Raw genomic sequence first — 20,878 nt, forward strand, 5'->3', positions numbered from 1 at the left:
CTGGGACTGGTTGGTAGTAACTACCGATGCCAGCCTCAGGGGATGGGGAGCAGTAGTCCTGGATCTCAGGCTACAGGGCCTGTGGACCGCAGAGGAATCAGCGTTACCAATCAACATCTTGGAGCTGAGAGCTGTCTGGAAAGTGATTTCCTTGGCAGGAGACAGATTAAGGAACCTCCCTTTGAGGATTCAGACCGACAATGCCACAGCTGTGGCGTATCTGAATCACCAGGGAGGTACGCGCAAATTGGCCATGTGGGAGGTCTCCAGAATCTTCCTATGGGCGGAACAGAATGTTCCAGCTGTATCGGCTATTTTCATTCCAGGAGTAGAGAATATAGAAGCCGACTTCCTGAGCAGGGAGGAGCTCAAGGAAGGGGAATGGAGCCTACACCCGCAGGTGTTTCAACAGATCACTTGGAAATGGGGAACCCCGGATGTGGACCTGATGGCATCCAGGTTCAATCATCAGGTGCCCAGGTTCTATTCCAGAATGAGGGATCCACTAGCGGAGGCAGTGGATGCCATGACTTCTCAATGGCAGGGGGATCTTCTTTATGCATTTCCTCCAGTACCAATGTTAGCAAGTCTTTTGAAAAGAATACAGGACCAGAAGGCTCCGGTGATTCTTGTGGCCCCAGATTGGCCAAGGAGGTCCTGGTACTCCAGGCTTCTGAGGTTGTCTGTGGACTCGTGGCGTCTGCCTCTGAGACCAGATCTGCTAAGACAGGGCCCATTTAATCACCTGGATTCCGATCGATTGATTTTGACGGCCTGGCTATTGAAGCCGCCATTTTGAAAAGAAAAGGATTTTCTGAGGCGGTAGTACAGACTATGATTAAAGCCAGGAAGGCTGTATCCTCGGCAAATTATTATAGAGTCTGGAAAACGTACATCAGATGGTGTGAGAGGCGAAAGGTTCACACATCTCACTTCAAGTTAGCAAGAATGTTGGAGTTCTTACAAGATGGTTTTTCATCAGGCCTAAGCCTTCAATCATTGAAGGTACAGATTTCGGCCTTGTCCATCTATTTCCAAAAAAGGATAGCCATTTTGCCGGAGATTCAAACCTTTTTACAAGGGGTATCTAGATTGAAACCCCCTTACAAGCAACCAGTAGCGCCTTGGGACCTGTCACTGGTTTTGGATTGCCTTCAGAAGGCACCTTTTGAACCTTTAAGGTCGGCGGACTTTAAGTTTCTCACGTGGAAGCTAGTGTTTTTGTTAGCAGTAGCATCTGCTAAAAGAGTATCAGAGTTGGGAGCCTTGTCATGTAAATCTCCCTTCTTAATTTTTCATGATGACAGGGCTGTTCTGAGAACAGTGCCTCAATTTTTACCGAAGGTAGTCTCTGCCTTCCATTTAAATCAGGAGATAGTTCTACCTGTGTTTCAACCCTCAGAGGGTTCTAAGAAAAGGGACAAGTTGAAGACTTTGGATGTTGTGCGTGCCTTACGCATATATGTGGACAGAGTGAAGAGTGTCAGAAAGACTGACACATTGTTGGTATTGTATGACGTACATAAAATTGGTTGGCCTGCATCTAAGCAGACTATTGCTAGGTGGTTGCGATCTGTGATAGCATTTGCATACACCAAAGCGGGTAGGCCTGTACCGGCCAGAATTAATGCGCATACCACCAGGTCTGTTGCCACCTCTTGGGCGGTTCGACATGGGGCCACAGCTGAGCAGGTTTGCAGAGCTGCCACTTGGTCATCTGTTCACACATTTGCCAAATTCTATAGATTCCATGAGTTCGCGTCGGAGGACGCATCATTTGGGCGAGCAGTGCTGAGAGCTGCAGACCTGAGCGTACCCTCCCAAAGGACCGGCTCTGGAACGTCCCAGTGTTGAGCTGTGTCACCAGGACCATTGAAAGAGAAAAAAGGATTTTTGTAAGAACTTACCGTTCGAATCCCTTTCTCTGATATGGTCCTGGTGACACAGCGATCCCTCCCTTACGCTCAGTAAGTATGCCAGAATTTTCATGATGTTCATGTTAAAATGGTTAAAAGTTAACAGTTACTGTTATAAGATGTGCATTTAATATGTGCAGGCGTTTGTACTGAGTTAATGTATTCCAGTGGCTTTGAAAGATTGAACTGAAGAGTCCAGGGATGCAGTAGGGGAGGAGCCTACCCTCTAAAGCTTTAGGATAGGTGCCTGGCTCCTTCGGACCCTCCTACATCCCAGTGTTGAGCTGTGTCACCAGGACCATATCAGAGAAAGGGATTCGAACGGTAAGTTCTTACAAAAATCCCTTTTTAATCCATTTTGGAATAAGGCTGTAACGAAATGTAGAAAAGGTGAAGCGCCGTGAATACTTTCCAGGTGCACTGTGTACACTACTGGGTGGTTGTATACTCTGCTGGCAGGTTATATACTGTACTGGGCTGGTCATATACTGTGTATAAAAATGGGTATGGATCATTCAGTCGACCCAAGAAAGGTTGACACTCCTTAGGTCAACTAACCAGAAGGTCCACAGGGTCCTTAGATCGACCTGCAGAAGGGCGAGACTTATTTTTTAATTTTTTTAGGGGTCTAGATCTAAACATCTAGTTCTGGACACTGTGTAAGTGTATGGCAGCCCCTCGCATCGCTTGCCAAGCTCGCCATGCTTCGGGCACGGTGCCTCGCTACACTCGGGACACTATTCTATTCTCACTCCGTGCCCTAGTGGATGGTAGGGCATGAACTACCGCCTGCTCTGGAACCACAGTGGGGGGGGGGGGAACAAACACTGTCAACAGTCGACCTAAGGACCCTAGCGGGACACTGATGCTGCCTGGGCCACAACCCTGCACATGTGACATCATAATAGCACTGGGACCATGAAGTTGAGCGCTGGGCGGTTCTCCAGCCATACCAGACACATGCATGTATATTGGGTAGTGATGGAGCTACTCTCTCCGTCCAGCACACCGTATTACACCAACGCTCGCACATCCCTAGTTACAGCCCTGCAGATCTAAGCATGACCGTCAGCTCTGTTCCGCCCTTCCCAAATTAAAATTTTGTGCCTGACGCAAACCTGACAGGAGAGACGGAGGGGCAGGAACAGCGGCTCCAACAAATCCTCCTTTCTAATATTTTCTGGCATTGAAAGTGATTTCACTAAAGACCACTAATAGTTTTTTATTCCGATCCCTTAGCTCCAAAAAGTCCCATAATGTTTAAACACTTGGCATAGATATGTATTATTGCCCCGATTAAAAGGATCACTTGTGACAAGTTTCTCATACAGAGAAGGTTTATAAAACTAATCTCCCCACATTCCCAAAGTATATCAGCGGTGGGATAAGGATTGCTGGCAGGTTGGCTAATCCCCCTGCTGGGATTCTATACCGCTTCCAGGCTGTGGTTAGATTACTGCGTGGTCCTATTTGTCAGCGGTATTCCCAGACAGCCGGTGATTTCAGTGGATATACGGCTCTACCAGCACTGAGATTTCCCCGATAGTACGCTCTCTGTGTCCCGTGCTCCCAGATGTTCAGCACATGTGGGGTTTCTGCCTCATTTTTGTTTGAGGGTAATTCCTTTATTGCCGGCAGCCTGTTAATTTCTACCAGTACACAGCGTCTCTTTTATCTTTTATGGTAGTATTGTTAATTGAACAGCCGTGGAAAATGCGAAGAGTTCGTTTCTGCCGCAGCATAACTATGCATTGTTTATTGGCTAAAACGTGGATTTTAGTAACATATAAAAACTATAATTAGGAGCCAGGCTGATTCAAAACAAGAAGAAGCGTGTAATAATATATTGCTACAATATTATTATTTATATTTTCCTATAAGTTTGTATGGTACTGGTTTCTGGTATTTACAAAACAAATCCCAAAAATTTTTGTTGCAAAAAAATAAAAAACTTCTATTACACTGATGTCACATATATAAGCTGTGAAAGGGGTTTATTGCCGTTTTTTTCACATTTTAACACGTTTAAGGCTGCAGTGGGAAAGCACCAGAGTTCATTTACCGGTTAAAGATAACCGGTATTTCAAAACGTTTAAAAAGCAGAGTCCTGCACGTGTCAGGGACGTTTTTTTATGCAGTGAGAATGGCTCTGAAACGGTATTTAGCAAAAAACAACAGATTACAGACCTGTGATAGGCATTCTGCCTTGAAACGTGTTGAGGGGATTAAAACGGGTTGACTGATGTGAATGGTATTTAAATGGTATTTAAAACGGTAATCTACTGCAATGTCAAGACTCAGACCCGTTTTAAATACCGTTTTAAAATACCGTTTTTTAAAACGTTTAGGCAGTGTGAAAGTGGTATTTGAGGGCCGATGCGCAGGGAAGGCTTGTTTTTAAATAAGTCCTCCCTGCGCATTGGCCTACTGTTTTTGCATAGGCCAGTGTAGATCTCCAGGTCTCCGCAGTAGGAGCCAGGGGCAGGCCTCCCTCTCTGTCCAGTCCCGGAAGTCCACCACCCCTGATGGTGGCCTTGCATGGTCTCAGACGAGTTGTCAAAGACTCTTGATCCATGCTGCCATGTTGCAGCCGCTTATTACCCAATGTGGACTGCTGTGCTGCGGTGCCACAGCAAATATCTCCGCTATGGACTGTATTATCATATGTGGGAATCTATGTTTTATGAGGACTTACTGCAATTTTTTTTTACTTTGATACGACTTGCCCAATATCATAAGATATTATTTTATAACTTCAGTTACTGAATCCCTTCTTTCCTTTTTAGCAAAGCGAACCTGAAGACACTCCAGAATTAGCTGCTTTCCTGCGCAATTCCAGTGCATCGCATGCAGTGAGCCGCAGAGACGTAGCAGTGGCTGAGGCCCTAAGATATATACCCATCCGTACTAAACAACTGGTAAGAGCACGTCATTGTATTCTGTATATAAATACCATCTCTCCATTATTTATTTATTTATTTATTTGCAGTTTCTTATATAGCGCAGCAGATTCCGTTGCGCTTTACAATAGTAGACAGTGATAAAACAAACTGGGTAACAGACAGACTTGGAGGTTAGAGGGCCCTGCTGCAAGCTTACAATCTATTAGGTATATAGGAGGGAAACACAAGGAGAGGCATCAGTAATAGCATAGCAGTCCCAACAAGTTACAAGTCCAGAAGGGAAGCTATATAATACATAAGTGCCTCAGAGGGTAATGCGTGTAGAACTTAAATATGATAGGCTTGCCTGAAGAGGTGAGTTTTCAGGGAACGCTTGAAAGTTTGGAGGCTAGCGGAGAGTCTAATTGTGCGTGGAAGGGCATTCCATAGGATGGGAGCAGCCCGATGAAAGTCCTGTAATAGTGAATGGGAGCTAGTGATCCGCTCAGATGAGAGACGCAAATCTTGTGCAGAGCGGAGTGGACGAGATGGGAGACCATTATTTAATCTACAACCATAGGAGTCACGGGGGGAGGTGCAGCTGGGGCGGGCTTCCCCTTCCAGAGGTGAAATTTGCACCGGCTCCTCCACAGTGACAGGAGCCGGATGCTGCTGTGTGACATTATCCTGCAGCAACTGTCTCCTGTCATTACGAAGATGGCGGCACAGGCTCTAGTCCAAAATTTTTGGGGATGCTGGGCACACCCCTGGAGTAAGAAAGTTGTGAGCTTCCCATAAGGCGAAGCCTCTGTAGTAAAGTTTTTCTTTTTTTTAATTCTTTCTCCATTTACCTCTCCAATACCAGGGGCTTGTAGGGCTACATGTGCCAGCACGCAGTCACATCTGTATTATTCCAGCACCCACCCAAGCTCTGTATTATTCCAGCACCCACCGGCTGGAGCTGCTTGGCATTAAGAACTCCGTGCTACTGGTTCCCCTATTATAGGGTCCGATTCAGACCTGATTACTGGGCTGGCAATATGCAGCCCTGTCGATTTATAGAATGACTGTGTATGCGCGTAGTACGCAGTGTGTTTGTTCGGGGTCCATGTGCGAAAAAAGTCAACGATGGCTTGCCATTGCTAGCCATTCTCAAGATGATTAACAGGTGACGGACGTATGTGGGGAGTGCCCCAGAAAACACAGACGGCGCAGTGCCCGGCCATTGGAAGGGAATGGCTGCTAACGCCAGCAACAGCCTCCATCTGCCCATGGCCATGGCCATCGCAGCGCCACGTAAGTCTAGACTTCCTCGGCTGCTGTGCACGGGGGGGGGATCCATTCGATGGTGAGTGAATTGCGAATGGATTTCCCCCTGTTTGCATGGCAGCAAACACTTTCGCAGCCGTGCACAGGGGAGGGGGATCCCCTCTTTTGGGGCGACCTTCACCCGATCACTGGGATCTGAAGATTCACAGCCCAGCGATCAGGTCTGAATCAGGCCCAAAGGGTCACCAGCCTATCATAGTGTCATGCGTACCAGACATTCAGCAGCTGTAAAAGATGGGGCATGCAAGATGATCACGTCTGCTCATGTGATGCCCTCTACAGGTGGGTATATTCTGCCATCTCTCTGATGCTGCCAAGGGTTACACACCCCCTTTAATCACTGCTACGTGTTCTGTTCTTAAGCTTCAGTAATGTGTTCTGCTTCTTTTGCGATTTGAGTGTGTACGTTTTCTCTGTTGATGTAAGTCGGCTGATTCACAGCAGGGTAGATGTATGTAGCAGTGATAAGGGAGGAGAAGTGATAAAGTGCCTGGTAGTTTATCACCGGCCAATCAGCTCCTGACCGGGTTTAAAAAGGGACCGTTATTAGCTGATTGGCCGGTATCACTTCTCCTCCCTTATCACTGCTTCATACATCTACTCCACTGTCTAGTGGTGATTATGTATGATACTGTGTAGCCATACTTGTCTACTGTGTGTACTCCATTGTGTTTGCACAGATAACAGTGTTTTCTTGAGACTTACATGAACCAGAACAAATATTTATTGCCATGTTTTTGCACTGTAAAATAACGTCTGATATTGAAGTATCAATTTAAGAGATATTCAATTCCTGGCAAATACATCTGCACATCCAAATCAGCGCAGCAATAGCCTTGCTTTACGGCAGCCCAATCTCGCACAAAAGTGTTTTCAGCCCTGTAGGCTACCGAGCACTTTTGAGTGAATTTTGGATTGGGGGGGGGGTGAAAGGGTGCAAGATGTGGTGCCGTTTCCGGTGTTTCAATGTTGCAACAATGCCAATTTGCGCCCTTCGTCTGGAATTAAATATTCTCGTGTTTATAAATCCTATATGGCGGTTGTTCCAAACAGAATGTAGATATGAGTATAAGTACAGTAGGTAAAACACTGATAAACTGCAGAGGCCTATTTATGAACGTGTGCATATAACGCCACAGCGAGTTTACGGAAACAGTACTACGAAAACAGTAACCTGTTGCACGCGTGTGGTTCTCAGGGGTGTTATTATAGCTACAGATGTGTCCATATACACTTACTGTATCTGATTGGTTGCGTCATGCATCCGGTCACACAATTTTGTACCCAATTTGGGTCATCTGTGCAACACAAATGTAAAAAAAATGCAATGCACAAGTGCCCTGGATACTGGCACTGCAGCTGCTGCTGTGTGCATCTTGGGCGCTTACCTGGGTAAAAAAACAAAACCATGCCATGCATCCTGCCACAAAGCGTTGTGCTGAACCTATGACTTTATGCCAATTTTATTGTGACAGAAATCATGGCACATAAAGGCTGTGCCATGCCACTCTCGCTACATGACGCTTAAAGGCTAGAGTCTATGCCATGCCATTCTCGACCATATGGCACATAACGGCTAGCGTCTATGCCATGCCACTCACGCCATGTGATGCATAAAGGCAAAACATTTTTAGGGCTATTTTTAGCCTTTTCCCCGATAATTAAAAAATCGCGTCCATCGCATGCCTTAAGTTAAGGCATGCGATGCGACCGACACGACCAATGCGATTTAACATTTAATGCAATGTATTCAATGTTAAATTCCTATGTAAAATCGGGTCCATTGTATGCCATTATAATGGCATACAATGCGACCGATGAGATGGACCCGATTTTACATAGGGAACAATGTTAAATGGGCCAATGGACCCGATTTGTCATTGTATACCCACCCTGTTGGGTAATTTAAATGACAAATGCCCCCCCCCCCCCATTGTTAACGCCACCCCACGATGAACGCCAACCCGAAGCGTGGCGAGCGGCGGCCGTACGCGTCCTCCGACCTTTTCATACCCCCACTATCCACGTTGGCATGGAGTTGATTTTATATAGTGTGGCGAGCGCAGTGAGCCACCGTGCCCGAAGCGTGGTCAAGCGCAGTGAGCCCCGCGAGGGGACGCATAATACCTGTGAAGTAATGCGCGTCCGCTCGCCACACTTCGGGATATAGAATCGACTCCACGCCGACGTGGATAGTGGGGGTATGAAAAGGTCGGAGGACGCGTACCGCCGACCCTCGCGGGCTCGCTGCGCTCGCCACGCTTCGGGTTGGCGTTCATCGTGGGGTGGCGTTAACAATGGGTGGGCCATTTGTCCCATCAGGGTGGGGAAACAATGAAAATTGGGGTCTCAGGGACCATTTTACATTGGTTCCAATGTAAAAATCACGTTGATCGCATCGCATACGATTTGGTTGCATGCGATGCGATCAACGCGATTTTTTTGGACCCGATGGATACAATTTCCTTCGCTGGCGCCGTGCTAGGAAACAAGTACCAACGTTTCATTAACCGGGTCAGAGCAAGTTTAACCCCATTCACACTGCATGTTGTAAATGGTATATTACTGGTTAATTACCGTTTTTATACCTTTCACATTGAACCCATTGTGAAAGGTACACGGTAATTAACCAGTAATATACCGTTTGCCCCTGGTATCTGGCTGCGGATCCGGGGCAGCACGGTAGGCAGCGGTTTGAAAGGGGTATCGCACTGCAGCTATTAACCGGTATATTGCTGATTTTCTAGCCTTTTAAAACAGTTAGAGCTGCAGTGTGAAAGCGCCAGTCTGTATTTACTGGTTACAAATAACCGGTGCTTGCAAATGGGTAAAAAGCAGTTTGTACACGGTTCAGAGCCGTTTTTTCTGCAGTGTGAACGGCTCTGAACTGGTATATGGGCAGCAGTGAGCACTAAGCTGGCTATCAGCGCAGTGAATATTTAATTAGCGGGAGCTGCTCATTACATATGCGCATATGTAATGAGTGGCTCATTAAATATGCACTGCGCTGTTTTATAGCTACTGTCTGTCCTGCTTTCACACTGCAAACCTGCTTGAGACCCATTATTTATGTGCGGTGTGAAAGGGGTTTAATAGCTGTGGGCACTTAACCCAGAATAGGGTGCGTTAGCCGCTTGCCGTGCGTGGAAATGGGTGTATAAATGAATAGTGCTAAATCTGGAGGCTATAAGCCCGGGGTGCGCACCGCAGCTAACTGAATCTGCCCCATAATTGGAGCGCATTGGCTATTACAAGTAAATGATGGAACGTTGTGTGATTAATCCTGGAGTGTTAGTATGTAATACAGACATTTTCTCACTCTGTTAATTAGAAACACATCTGATTATTCGCTCCAGGTTGTTGGCTGGTTCTCCATTATGGGGAGATGTTATGATACACGTCCTGAGTGTTTTTCCTTGGAATAGTTGTGGTAGAGTTGAGTTTGTTGGCTGGATTTGAGCTTTATACGTCTGCGGTAGATAACTAGAAGTCATTTTGCTTTGTTATCAGCGTGTCACATTAATAAGTGGGGACGTTTAGCAAAAGCTTTAAAAAAGAAAAAATGGATATTTGGGAGTTGGGGCACTCAGTCACTCGGGTGTGTCGGAACAGTACGTTTGGGTGTGCCTGGCTGCGTTCAGGTGCTCAGGAGTTTGGCGATGTTCAAATGCTTGGATATTTGGGCACTTGAGGCGCGATTGTGCGGCCGTATATTTGGAAGTTGGGACACGTGCTTGGGCACGAGTTTGGCACTCATGGATTTGGGTATTCAGGTGCGTTCGTGCACACGGGTATTTTGGAATTCAGGTGCTCGGACATGTTACTGCGCTTAGGTGTACGGGCACGCTTGGGCAAGTGTGTGTACGTTCAGGTGTTCGGGCACATTTGTGTGCTTGGGATCCTGGTGCATTTAGGTGCTCAGGTGTACGGGCATGTTCATATACTCACTGGTATTCAGATGCATTCATGCTCTCAGGTGTTCAGGCGCTTTAGTGTTTGGGCGCACTTGGGCATTAAGGCACGTTCGGGTATGTGATGGGTGTTTGGGTGTGTGATGGGTGTTCAGATGCATTCATGCACACCAGTGTTTGGGTGGTTTCATGCCCGGGTGTTCAGATGAGCTCAGGCATTCGGGCGCTCGGTCACGTACATGAGCTGGGATGTTCAGGAACATTAGGGCTCTCGGGTGTTCAGGTGTATGGGTGCACTCTCGTATTCGGGGGCGTTCATGCGGTCGGGTGCATTTGGGCCCTCAGGTGTTTGGGCGCTCGAGAATTCGGATGAGTTGTGCGCTCAGGTGTTTAGGTGCACGCGGGCATTCGGCGGCACGCTCGGGTATTTGGGTATGATTGGGTATTAGGGCGCTTTCGTGCACTTGAGTGTTCAAGCGATCAGGAGATCAATTGTCAAGGGCAACCTGCCGTTGTCGGGGTGAGGGGCGGGGCAGCGACATGTGTGTGGGGTAGCGACGAAAGCACACACCTACATGTCAGTGGTATGCACGGACATCTTCCGGTGGGTGCTCGCGCCGGCAGAGCAGCTCACACTGGTCAGAGGCTTCCCGATTCCAACTCTCAAAATACTTAAACAAAAGGGGAGGAAGTAATGCTTTTTTAAAGGGGCAATCACTTACAAGGCAAAAGCATGCCTTGTAAAAAAAGCTGCCCCTTTAAAAAAAGTTTGGCTCCCCACACTGCTGCCCAAAATGTTGTCCTTTCTCATTGCCGCACAAAGGAGTTACAAATAAAACGAACAAACTGAGCGGAACAATTTTAAGCATTTTTTGAAAGAACAAAACGCAGCTGGACAAAAATTCCTGCATAACTTTTATGCGTAATTATTTTTTTTTTAGAAAAGCTCTACAGAAAAATTACACATTTTAATTTTAAAATGATTTCGGGAGATTTATCACATCTGTCTAATATTGAAAAACCTCAGAAGAACATTTGTGTTATATTAGCGCTGATGCGTGCATTGTGGGAACACGGACAACACAGAGCAGAGAGAAGGGTGTGGGATGATTCCATAAATATATATATATAATGTTTTGATTTAAGCAGATCTGTGAGTTCTTATCAACTGGCCTGAAATGCACCCAAGTGGATATATGTTCACATTGGACGATGAGGAACGTTTTCTGATGAATGTTTCTGTAGGATGAGTCAGTATAGTAATTTTGTATGGATCATTACCCATATACTGTAGTCATCATGATTTTATTGTTACTACAGTATGTAATCACTCACAGCAGCACCTAGAAAGTGTCTGAGTACTAGTGATGACCTGGTGACACGGACATGCTGGTGATGATTCTTTAGGAGTAAAAAAGTTACTTGTAGCCTGGGATTAAAGTGGTGGAACTGGGTTCCACCACCTGTAATGGTTGTTTACAACTCCACCACAGCCCTGCACAATAATTCCAACAGAAAAGCCTGTCCCGTTGGAAGCTTATTATGGCATGGTGCATGCACTACTACTGTGGTCATTATGTGAATAAGAGGTACTACTGTGTGTATTATGTGTATAAGGGACATTACTGTTGTGGGCATTATGGGTAAGGGGCACTACAATTACCCTTTTCACATCGCTAAGCCAGTGCTTTCACACCCATCATACAACCTGGGTTGGATTCCCTGGTTGGTCGACCCGAGGTTTTAAGCTCAGGTGCTTTTACACTCCACTTCGACTTAGGTCCATACGTCACAAACTCAGCAATCACCCAGGTCCGAGGTGCGATGTGAAAGGGGTATGTGTGCCATAACATGTATAAGGGATACTACTGTGTAGCATAATGTGAATAAGGGGTACAGGTGAGTGTTGTAACATGAATAAGGGGCATTACTATGTAGTGTAATGTAAATAAGATTGTGCTACTGTGGGTGGCATCATTTGAAATGGGCACACTGTTGTGTGACCACGCCCCTTACTTTTGAGACCACTGTCCCTTTATAAAGTACAGGAGATAGGTCACAAACCTATGATTTGTAGGGGGGTTTCAGAAATTTCTAGCACTGGATGTGGCTCTGCCTAATGCGGGGAAGGTGTAGGGGGGAGTAGGTGGCTGGGGAAATGAGTTCCACTCCCTCTCCAGGACCACGTTAAGTCATACTTGTAGTAATCAGCTTCTACAGTATATATTATTTGGTACTCTTTACCTAGAAGGGCGCCAGCGATTGAAATCGCGGGCGTCGGGGGTAAAAATCGCGGTCATCGCGGGTAAATCGGGATGCCCGCGATGCCCGCGATTACCGCGATTTTCCCATAGGGAACAATGTTAAAAAGGCTGATTGACCGCGATTTTACTGTTAAATGCCTCAATGGACCCGATTTGGCCATAGGAATCAATGTTAAATGGGCCACAGAGCCCAAATAGGCACAATTAACCCTTAAATGTCCCCCCCAATTTTTAACGCCACCCCACGATCCACGCCAACCCGAAGCGTGGCGAGCGCAGCGAGCCCGCGAGGGGCGGCGGTACGCGTCCTCCGACCTTTTCATGCCCTACTATCCACTAGGGCGTGGAGTGAGAATAGAATAGTGTGGCGAGCGCAGCGAGCCACCGAGCCCGAAGCGTGGCGAGCGCAGCGAGCCCCGCGAGGGGACGCGGATACCTTCACAGGTAGACGCGTCCCCTCGCGGGCTTCACAGGTGTCGGCGTCGACACGGACACCTGTGAAGCCCGCGAGGGGACGCGTATAACTGTGAAGGTATCCGCGTCCCCTCGCGGGGCTCGCTGCGCTCGCCACGCTTCGGGCTCGGTGGCTCGCTGCGCTCGCCACACTATTATATTCTCACTCCACGCCCTAGTGGATAGTAGGGCATGAAAAGGTCGGAGGACGCGTACCGCCGCCCCTCGCGGGCTCGCTGCGCTCGCCACGCTTCGGGTTGGCGTGGATCGTGGGGTGGCGTTAAAAATTTGGGGGGACATTTAAGGGTTAATGGGCTCTGTGGCCCATTTAACATTGATTCCTATGGCCAAATCGGGTCCATTGAGCCATTTAACAGTAAAATCGGGTCCATCGCGCCTTTTAACATTGATTCCTATGGGAAATCGGGAGCATCGCGTCGCGGGCATCGCGGGTACATTTATGGCCGGCCGCGACGCGACCGACACGATTTCCATGTTTAACATGGGTTTCAATGGGAAATCGCGGGCATCGCGTCGGTCGCGTCGCGGCCAGACATAAATGTACCCGCGATGACCGCGACGGGCGCCCTTCTAGGTAAAGAGTACCTATTATTTTATACAATTGACTTGGTAAAAGCTATCCAGAATCCAATTGGTTGCTATAGACAACTTCTCTACTTGAAAGTTTGATATATTTCCCTCATATTTTTTTTAAATCTAGTTACTTATATAGCGCAGCAGATTCCGTTGCGCTTTACAACTGATGACAACACTGAAAGAACAAACTGGGTAAAACAGACAGACATAAAGGTTGGAGGGCCCTGCTGCAAGCTTACAATCTTTAGCAGGGGTGGGCAATATGCGGCCCTCCATGAACTACACATCCCAGCATGCCTTGCATCAGTTTCAGCATGACCAAATTGCAAAACTAAGACAAGGCATGCTGGGATGTGTAGTTCATCAACAGCTGGAGGGCCACTTATTGCCCATCTCTGATCTATAAGAACATATGAGGGAAACACAAAGACAGGCACCAGTAATACGTAGGATTAAAAGGAATGGTGTGTGATTTTTTCAAAAGCGCCCCTCCCAGCAGCCAGGCTCCAGAACTGCCTTACTGGTTCAATCAGCCAGCCAAAAATATAGTGATACAGAAAAAGTATTAGGAGTCTAGAATAATAGGCGCTCGGGTGGATTTCAAATGAAAGTCCTTTTCTTATAGATAAAAATGCGCAAACACTTTATTCATCCATATACAGCAGGTTTGCCGACCCTCCTGGAATTCCTGGGAGTCTCCCAAAAATCGGGTCCCCCTCCCGGCCCCCCGGAAGGGTGGGCAACCCTCCCGGAATCTGGGGGACCCCCCTGAGCCCTCAGAATTACATGCCGCAATCCGCGGGTCTCAGAGGAGGGGGCGGAGCTAAAATGGCACAGTAGTGTCATTTTAGCCCCGCCCCCTCCATGGAGATCAGTAATTTCTCTCCATTTCTCAAGCCCCGCCCCCCGATCGGGTAAGGAAAGTCTCCTCTCCGGGCTTTTCCCGGAGAGGAGCATTTAAAAGTCGGCAACACTGATATACAGCAATTTCCATAAAATCGATTTGCTGCAATATTCAGTAAAAAATAAAAAGAGGATTATAATCCCAACGTCAGTCTATAAACTCGAACAGACACTTCACATTAAGAGAGCGGGGCAGGGATAAGTGAATTTTCTGAAATACCTCTACTCCCATCTCTGAATCCTCAGCTTAGGTGCTGCATACAATCTGCCACAGCTGAACCATGTGGGGGTAGTCTCATTGTCGCTGCAGCCGTGGAACCAGCTTCCAGTGCACGAATAAACGTCTACCTCACAAGGTTCCTTTGGCGTGGGGATAGTGGGCAAGCATATGTTGTGGCGTGGGTATCCTTAGGGCTGCTCCATATTGTAAAAACAAACAAAGTTGGTGACCACATCCACCTGCTGGCCAACACTTTTCGATCTACTTGAGATCTTTATCAAGGTTCAGTGAGTACTTGTGGTCCCCAGCATTTTGTATAAGGGATATATTCACAATTTAAGATTTTAATTTGCAACAACTAATTGTAAACCTTTCTGATGGTACGGTATATAAATAGTAACACAACTTCAACAAAGTTTGTCAATAAGAAATTCTAGATTTTTTTTTTGTTTGTAAATTGTTGAAGGGACATTTCCATGTCTATAATATAGAAAAATCAGTCACTGACTCAAAAAAAAAAAAATTCATTATTCTACATTATATGGGTTCAAAGCGTTACAATGGCTGTTTGCCTATAAACTTTAGCATGTACTAAGGGGCAGATACAGTAAAGCAAACAAAGTCATTTTGTGTCCATGTTGCTATGCAAGGGTGTCTAATACATTTATGTTGTTTCTGTGCAGGGTAAGTACTGCCAGCTTTTGCATGTCACCCACAGTTGTGAAACAGCTATATTTTTGCATTGCAATTTAGATTTCAATTTGAACACACCCCACCCAAATCTAAATCTTTGCACATGTTACATATACCCCACCTGCAATCCAACATTGTTTTGCTGATTTTCATATATTTTTTTTTGCTGTGCTAAGAAAGCTGAATGAGGCCCTAAAGTGTCACAATTAAATCATTTTTGTTTTTGTGTTTTTTTGTTTGTCAGAATTGCACCAAAGTGAAATGTCTAACAATCTCCTGCAAAGTCTTGCATCTAGCCGGCGGGGAGCGGGCCGTGATAAAGATCCGATCCAGGTTATGGGTCGAAACATTCCTAAAGGTAAGAAATAAATGTGATACATACAGAAACATATCCATTGGTTATAACACATCTTTATGTGCTGGGCAACCAAGTTGTGTGGGCTCTTACCAACGAAACTGCCAAAATGATATACAGGTTGGGTATCCCTTACCCGAATATCCCAAAACTTAAATATTCAGAAAACCATAGGTTCCTCTTCAGCGGCAGCCAATGACGTCACCGGCACACACGCACAATGCATCCTTGGGTCCGTGGATGCTGCTGAAGAGGAATCCGATGGCCGCCGAAGGACGAGGCAAGTATGAAAAAAATTCCAAAACTGGAATAATTACTTATCCAAAGTGCTCATTGTCCCGAGCATTTCAGATAAGGGATACTCAACCTGTATTGCCAGCACCACAAATATGTTGAAGTGTAGTGTCGTCCTTAGTTCACATTATGCCACACCGAAAACCCCAGTACATATTATGCCACAGACCTTTCTCCCCACACTGATAATGTAGCTATGTGTTGGGGAGATCTGTGCTAACTCACTATTCTTTATGCACATGTAGACGATCTATCTAGATCTTGACTGCATGTGCTGAAGATATGAGCAGACAATGGTGTCGTGTGGGACCGCGCATCGCCATTGATATGGGGCTTACACACGGGGCGATGTGTGCTTAATATCTAAGCGATCTAGACAGATCGCTTAGAAAATAGGGAAGAATCGCCCCATGTGTATGCCCCCTAATATATATATCCTTAGACACCATTCTACCGCTGCTAATAGTTAACCAGTAGAACATCCAGCTGACGGCCCCATGTCTCATTGTAGACAGTAGAGAAGTTATTTTTGGACCAGCGGTAGTGTGATGACACACAGTAATGATTGTTTGCATTGTGTAGGAGCCAGGACAGCTGCTTCTGCATAAAAATCAAAGTGAAGGATATTAATCAGATGATTCATCTTTGGGTTGGATGATGAGAAATGTGATCCCAGCAGTGAGCGCTCGTGTTTAGCGTGTTAGAGGCACAGTACACTCTGTATTAGATAACATTACCTAATGGGTAATTTTAATCTTTTTTTGTTTGTTTTCCCTGTTGCTTTAGCATATCATATTTTTCATCGAATTTGTTATACATTTTGCAATGTGCAACAAAGTTCCCCTTTTTCATAAAAAAAATTTATGTTGCTGTTGACCATATCTACATGCAATAGTACCAGTCACCTACATGATAACCAAATATTGTACATTATCAGACAAATGTGAGTTATCTGCTGTGACTCTAACGGTAGTTACATGGAGGTGTGGCTAATGAGAACGCCAAGTAGTGTTTCATTGGTGATATAAGTAGAACGCTAGCAGAATGTGTAATGTTTCCTCTTTTGCATATAGTGCCTAATTCATGTTTGTACGCAATGTCTGATTATAACGGAACGCGGTGTGTTTCATAATGATGCAAAATTCACTCGGAATGAGACAAATTCACATTACACCACACAGTATGAGCCAAAATTCATGGGCAGAGAGAGTGACAGCAGGGCCATAGAGGCAGAAAGAGTGGCAGTAGGGACATAAGGGCAGAGAGAGTCACAGGAGAGACATAGGGACAGAAATATTGTGACAGTATGGACATAGGGACAGAGGGCAGCATGTAGTAAAACGAAAATGCGGTAAAACCCCCGTTTTACTGCATTCTCAAATTTACCAAAATTTGCCCGCACCTTTGGGTGGCAATACCCTATAGAAGCCTATGGCCTTCTATCGCTGCCCGCCATCCACACCCCCCTCCCCGTCATCCGTGCTGCTCCTCCTTCCCCAGCAGTATGTCACAGCCGGGGATGTCCTTCCGGCTGCAGGAGGGAGGAGGAGACGCCGCAGAGCCCAGAAGGTGACAGAGATCCTCCGCAAACCACATCACAGGCATCGTGGGGGGGCCTCCGTCACCGCACCGCGATGCCAGCCGCATATGTTCGTACATATGCGCTGGCATCGTGGTGGGGGCGTGGCGAGGGGCGGCGATGTATGTTAATACATCCGGCCCAGAGAGAGTAACAGCAGGGACATAGGATAGCATTAAGAATCTTGACATTTTCTCAGTCATTCTTCTTTGCATGTGCAGCCAATGCAGTAGAACAGAAGACTGTAAGCTGGGCCCTCTTCCCTTATTGACTTATGACATCCTCTCTAGCCAACAGAGGCACATGACAGCAGAAAGTATACTGCAGAGTGCATGCACGGAGCATCCTTTGGATGCCTTTTCTCAAACGGTGTACCCTTGCCAGGCTACAATAATAATAATCCTGCAGATTGTACAGCTGGGTACACCTTAAGGTGATATTGGAAGTGAGTGTTCTATGCAGGGACGGCGAAGGCTGGGGAGAGGATGAAAAGCGAATCTTGCTTTTATTCTATTATCTGGCTCTAGGCCAGTTATCTATCACATACTGACAGCCTGTCCATCCCTTGAAGTGTGCTACTTTCCCTGGCTGCGGACCCTGGGCCCAGGGGGATTCTGGAGGTGCTGTGGAGTGCAGCATATTTTGGTCTGGGAATGTCATTATATGGGATGAAACAGCCACTTAAAACGATGGAAAGCAACAGAACATGTGATGTCCTTGTCTGTTCCATCTTCAAATTGTTCTTCTGCCATATAAATAAACAGTGCATGTTTACACAAGGATAAAACCTCACAAGGAAACCACAGACACCACAGAACCTTAGAACATGATCACTAGTGCTGGGATGAAAGCACAGGACTCAGTGACACACCATGGGGGAGGTACACTATCAGCTATGGAGGGGTTTAGTAAATACCATATGAGCTGTTGTGGAGAAGAGCTCAACCAAGACATAAGGTGCGTACACACGGGTGGAGATATATTGCTAGCAATATATTGCTTGCAATATATTACTGAGCAATATATTGCTTAGTGTCTCCTTTTCATCAGCGACCAGAGATGGTCGCTGATGAAAAGGAACCGCTGCTGAGGGAGCCGCAGAGGTAATTAGCTGGTTGCATGAGCAAGCTCATGCGACCAGCGATTACAATGGGGCAGAAAACAGGAGCGCGCACCCAATCACTGGCAATATGGTCGCCTGCGACCATATTCCCAGCGATTATAGCCCCTATCGCCCCCGTGTGTACACAGCATTAGTGTAACACAACACTAGAGACATTAAAGATCATTCTGTAACATTATCCAAACATAACATAGACTGCCTGAGATTCTGTTCTAAGTTAACTGGTGTCTGTCACTTAGCAACAGTGGAGGCAGCCATTTTGTGAGTTGGAGCCATTTTCATGGGTTCATGCACTGTTGTTATTACTGGGGGGGGGGGGCTAGGACATGCTGTAATGAGGCTCATTGATGTGCTGACAGCGTTGTACTTGTATATGTCATGCATAATGACATAGAATGTTTTTGTTTGCAGAGGAACAACGACTATTACTCGCTTATTGCCAATGTGTCATTTGAGGTGAAGAAGATGCCGTATGGTGTTCAGCCGGCAAAACTTCCCGCAGCAGGAATAGCAGTAAGTATGAGGTGCTGCAGCAATGTTACATGCACAGCTCCCCACAGCAGGAATAGCAGTTAGTATGAGGCGCTGCAGCAGTGTTACATGCATAGCTCCCCACAGCAAATTGTTATATGGGTGAGCAGATCCAAGCAAAGCATGACTGCTTATTCAGTAGCTGTGGCCGTATCCAACTGCAGTACGCTATGTTCTGTGCTGTGGCTTCTGTTGAGAAATATGGGGTGACATTCTATGGGATGAGATAATCTGACTTTGGCGAATTTTATCGCAAAAACGGCCGTTTTCGCACTTTTTCCTACAAGTGCCAGCAGACCTCCCCCGCATGCTGGGACTTGGAGAACCACAAGTCCCAGCATGCGGGGAATTAATGGGCCCGCTGGGACTTGTAGTCCACCTGTAAAAAGAATGTTTAAAAAAAACACACACAGAGAAGTAAAACTTTATTACACACACATTCACACACCTCACTTTTACAACCACATACTTACCAATCCAGGTCCAGCGCTGTCCTCTTCACAGCCGGCTCCCCCCGCACTGACAGCGGGGACAACCGCCTGTCTCCGATGCAGCTAACAGCTTCTGTCGCGCTGTCCCAGCGCTACAGAGGCTGAGAGCGTGATTGGCCGATGCGTCTCCATGGAGACGCATAGCTCAGCCCTGATTGGCTGAGCTATGCGTCTCCATGGAGACGCATAAGCCAAAGACGCTCTCAGCCTCTGTAGCGCTGGGACAGCGCTACAGAGGCTGTTAGCGGCATCGGAGAGAGCCGGTTCTCCCCGCTGTCAGTGCAGGGGGAGCCGGCTGTGAAGAGGACAGCGCTGGACCTGGATCGGTAAGTATGTGGTTGTAAAAGTGAGGTGTGTGAATGTGTGTGTAATAAAGTTTTACTTCTCTGTGTGTGTGTTTTTTTAAACATTCTTTTTACAGGTGGAATACAAGTCCCAACGGGCCCATTAATGCCCCGCATTCTGGGACTTGTGGTTCTCCAAGTCCCAGCATGCGGGGGAGGTCTTCTGGCACTTGTAGTTCTCCTGTATCAAGCAATGTTATGTATGGAAGATTTAACCCCATCAGGCCGGCGTCCACTGGCCAGGGACGCCGGTGACAGCCCCGGGCTTCAGCCCTGGATGGGTGAAGCCTGGGGGGGGGGGACCCCTTTATGGGGGGGTCCCCACTCCTCCAGGTACCCCGTCCACGGCTGACCAGCCACGGTGCTCATGTTTATGTTATATAAAAAGTGTCCCCCGGCTGTGGCATGACACCGAGGGCTGTTGGAGCCCGGTGCTGGTTTCAAAATACGGGGGACCCCCAGATTTTTTGTCCCCCGTATTTTTGGAACCAGGACCGGTCCAAGAGTCCGGGGCTGGTTTCAGAAATACGGGGGACCCCTATGCTTTTTGTCCCCCGTATTTTTGGAACCAGCCCCGGCTCAATGAGCCCGGGGCTGGTTATGCTCAGGAGGGGGGACCCCACGCCAATTTTTTTTTTTTTATGAACAAAAAATCGCACATTTCCTTAAATTCGCACATTTTTATGCCTAAAATTTGCACATTTTCATGCCTAAAATTCGCACATTATCGCACCTAATCGCACTTTTCATTCCAGAATTCGCACCTCATTAAATATGCGAATTCGCAGCAAAAATGTGATATTAAAAAAGTGCGATAATGGGCGATTTTGAAAGTGCGAAAAAATCTCATCCCATAGAATGTCACCCATGGTGTTTGCCGGAGGTCACAGAGCTGTGTCAGATGCGATCTCACACCTGACCTGGGCTCCTAGGTGTAAGTGGAGCAATTACCATTTTCCTGGAGCACACTGGGAAGCAATGTAGTAAAACTGG

General features: G+C 46.8%; 1 protein-coding gene across 1 annotated transcript in view; it reads left to right on the top strand.

Moving 5' to 3' along the window:
* ITGA8 (integrin subunit alpha 8) overlaps positions 1 to 20,878 on the top strand; it is a 188,007-nt gene that overhangs the window by 153,137 nt on the left and 13,992 nt on the right. Inside the window, exons 26-28 of the mRNA XM_083189390.1 lie at positions 4,703 to 4,834; positions 15,413 to 15,526; positions 18,931 to 19,032. Coding sequence (XP_083045516.1) covers positions 4,703 to 4,834; positions 15,413 to 15,526; positions 18,931 to 19,032 — 348 coding nt within the window. The remainder of the gene's footprint in view (positions 1 to 4,702; positions 4,835 to 15,412; positions 15,527 to 18,930; positions 19,033 to 20,878) is intronic.

The sequence above is a fragment of the Crinia signifera genome, chromosome 5, assembly GCF_055691185.1.
Source record: "Crinia signifera chromosome 5, ASM5569118v1, whole genome shotgun sequence".
Taxonomy (NCBI): Eukaryota; Metazoa; Chordata; class Amphibia; order Anura; family Myobatrachidae; genus Crinia; species Crinia signifera.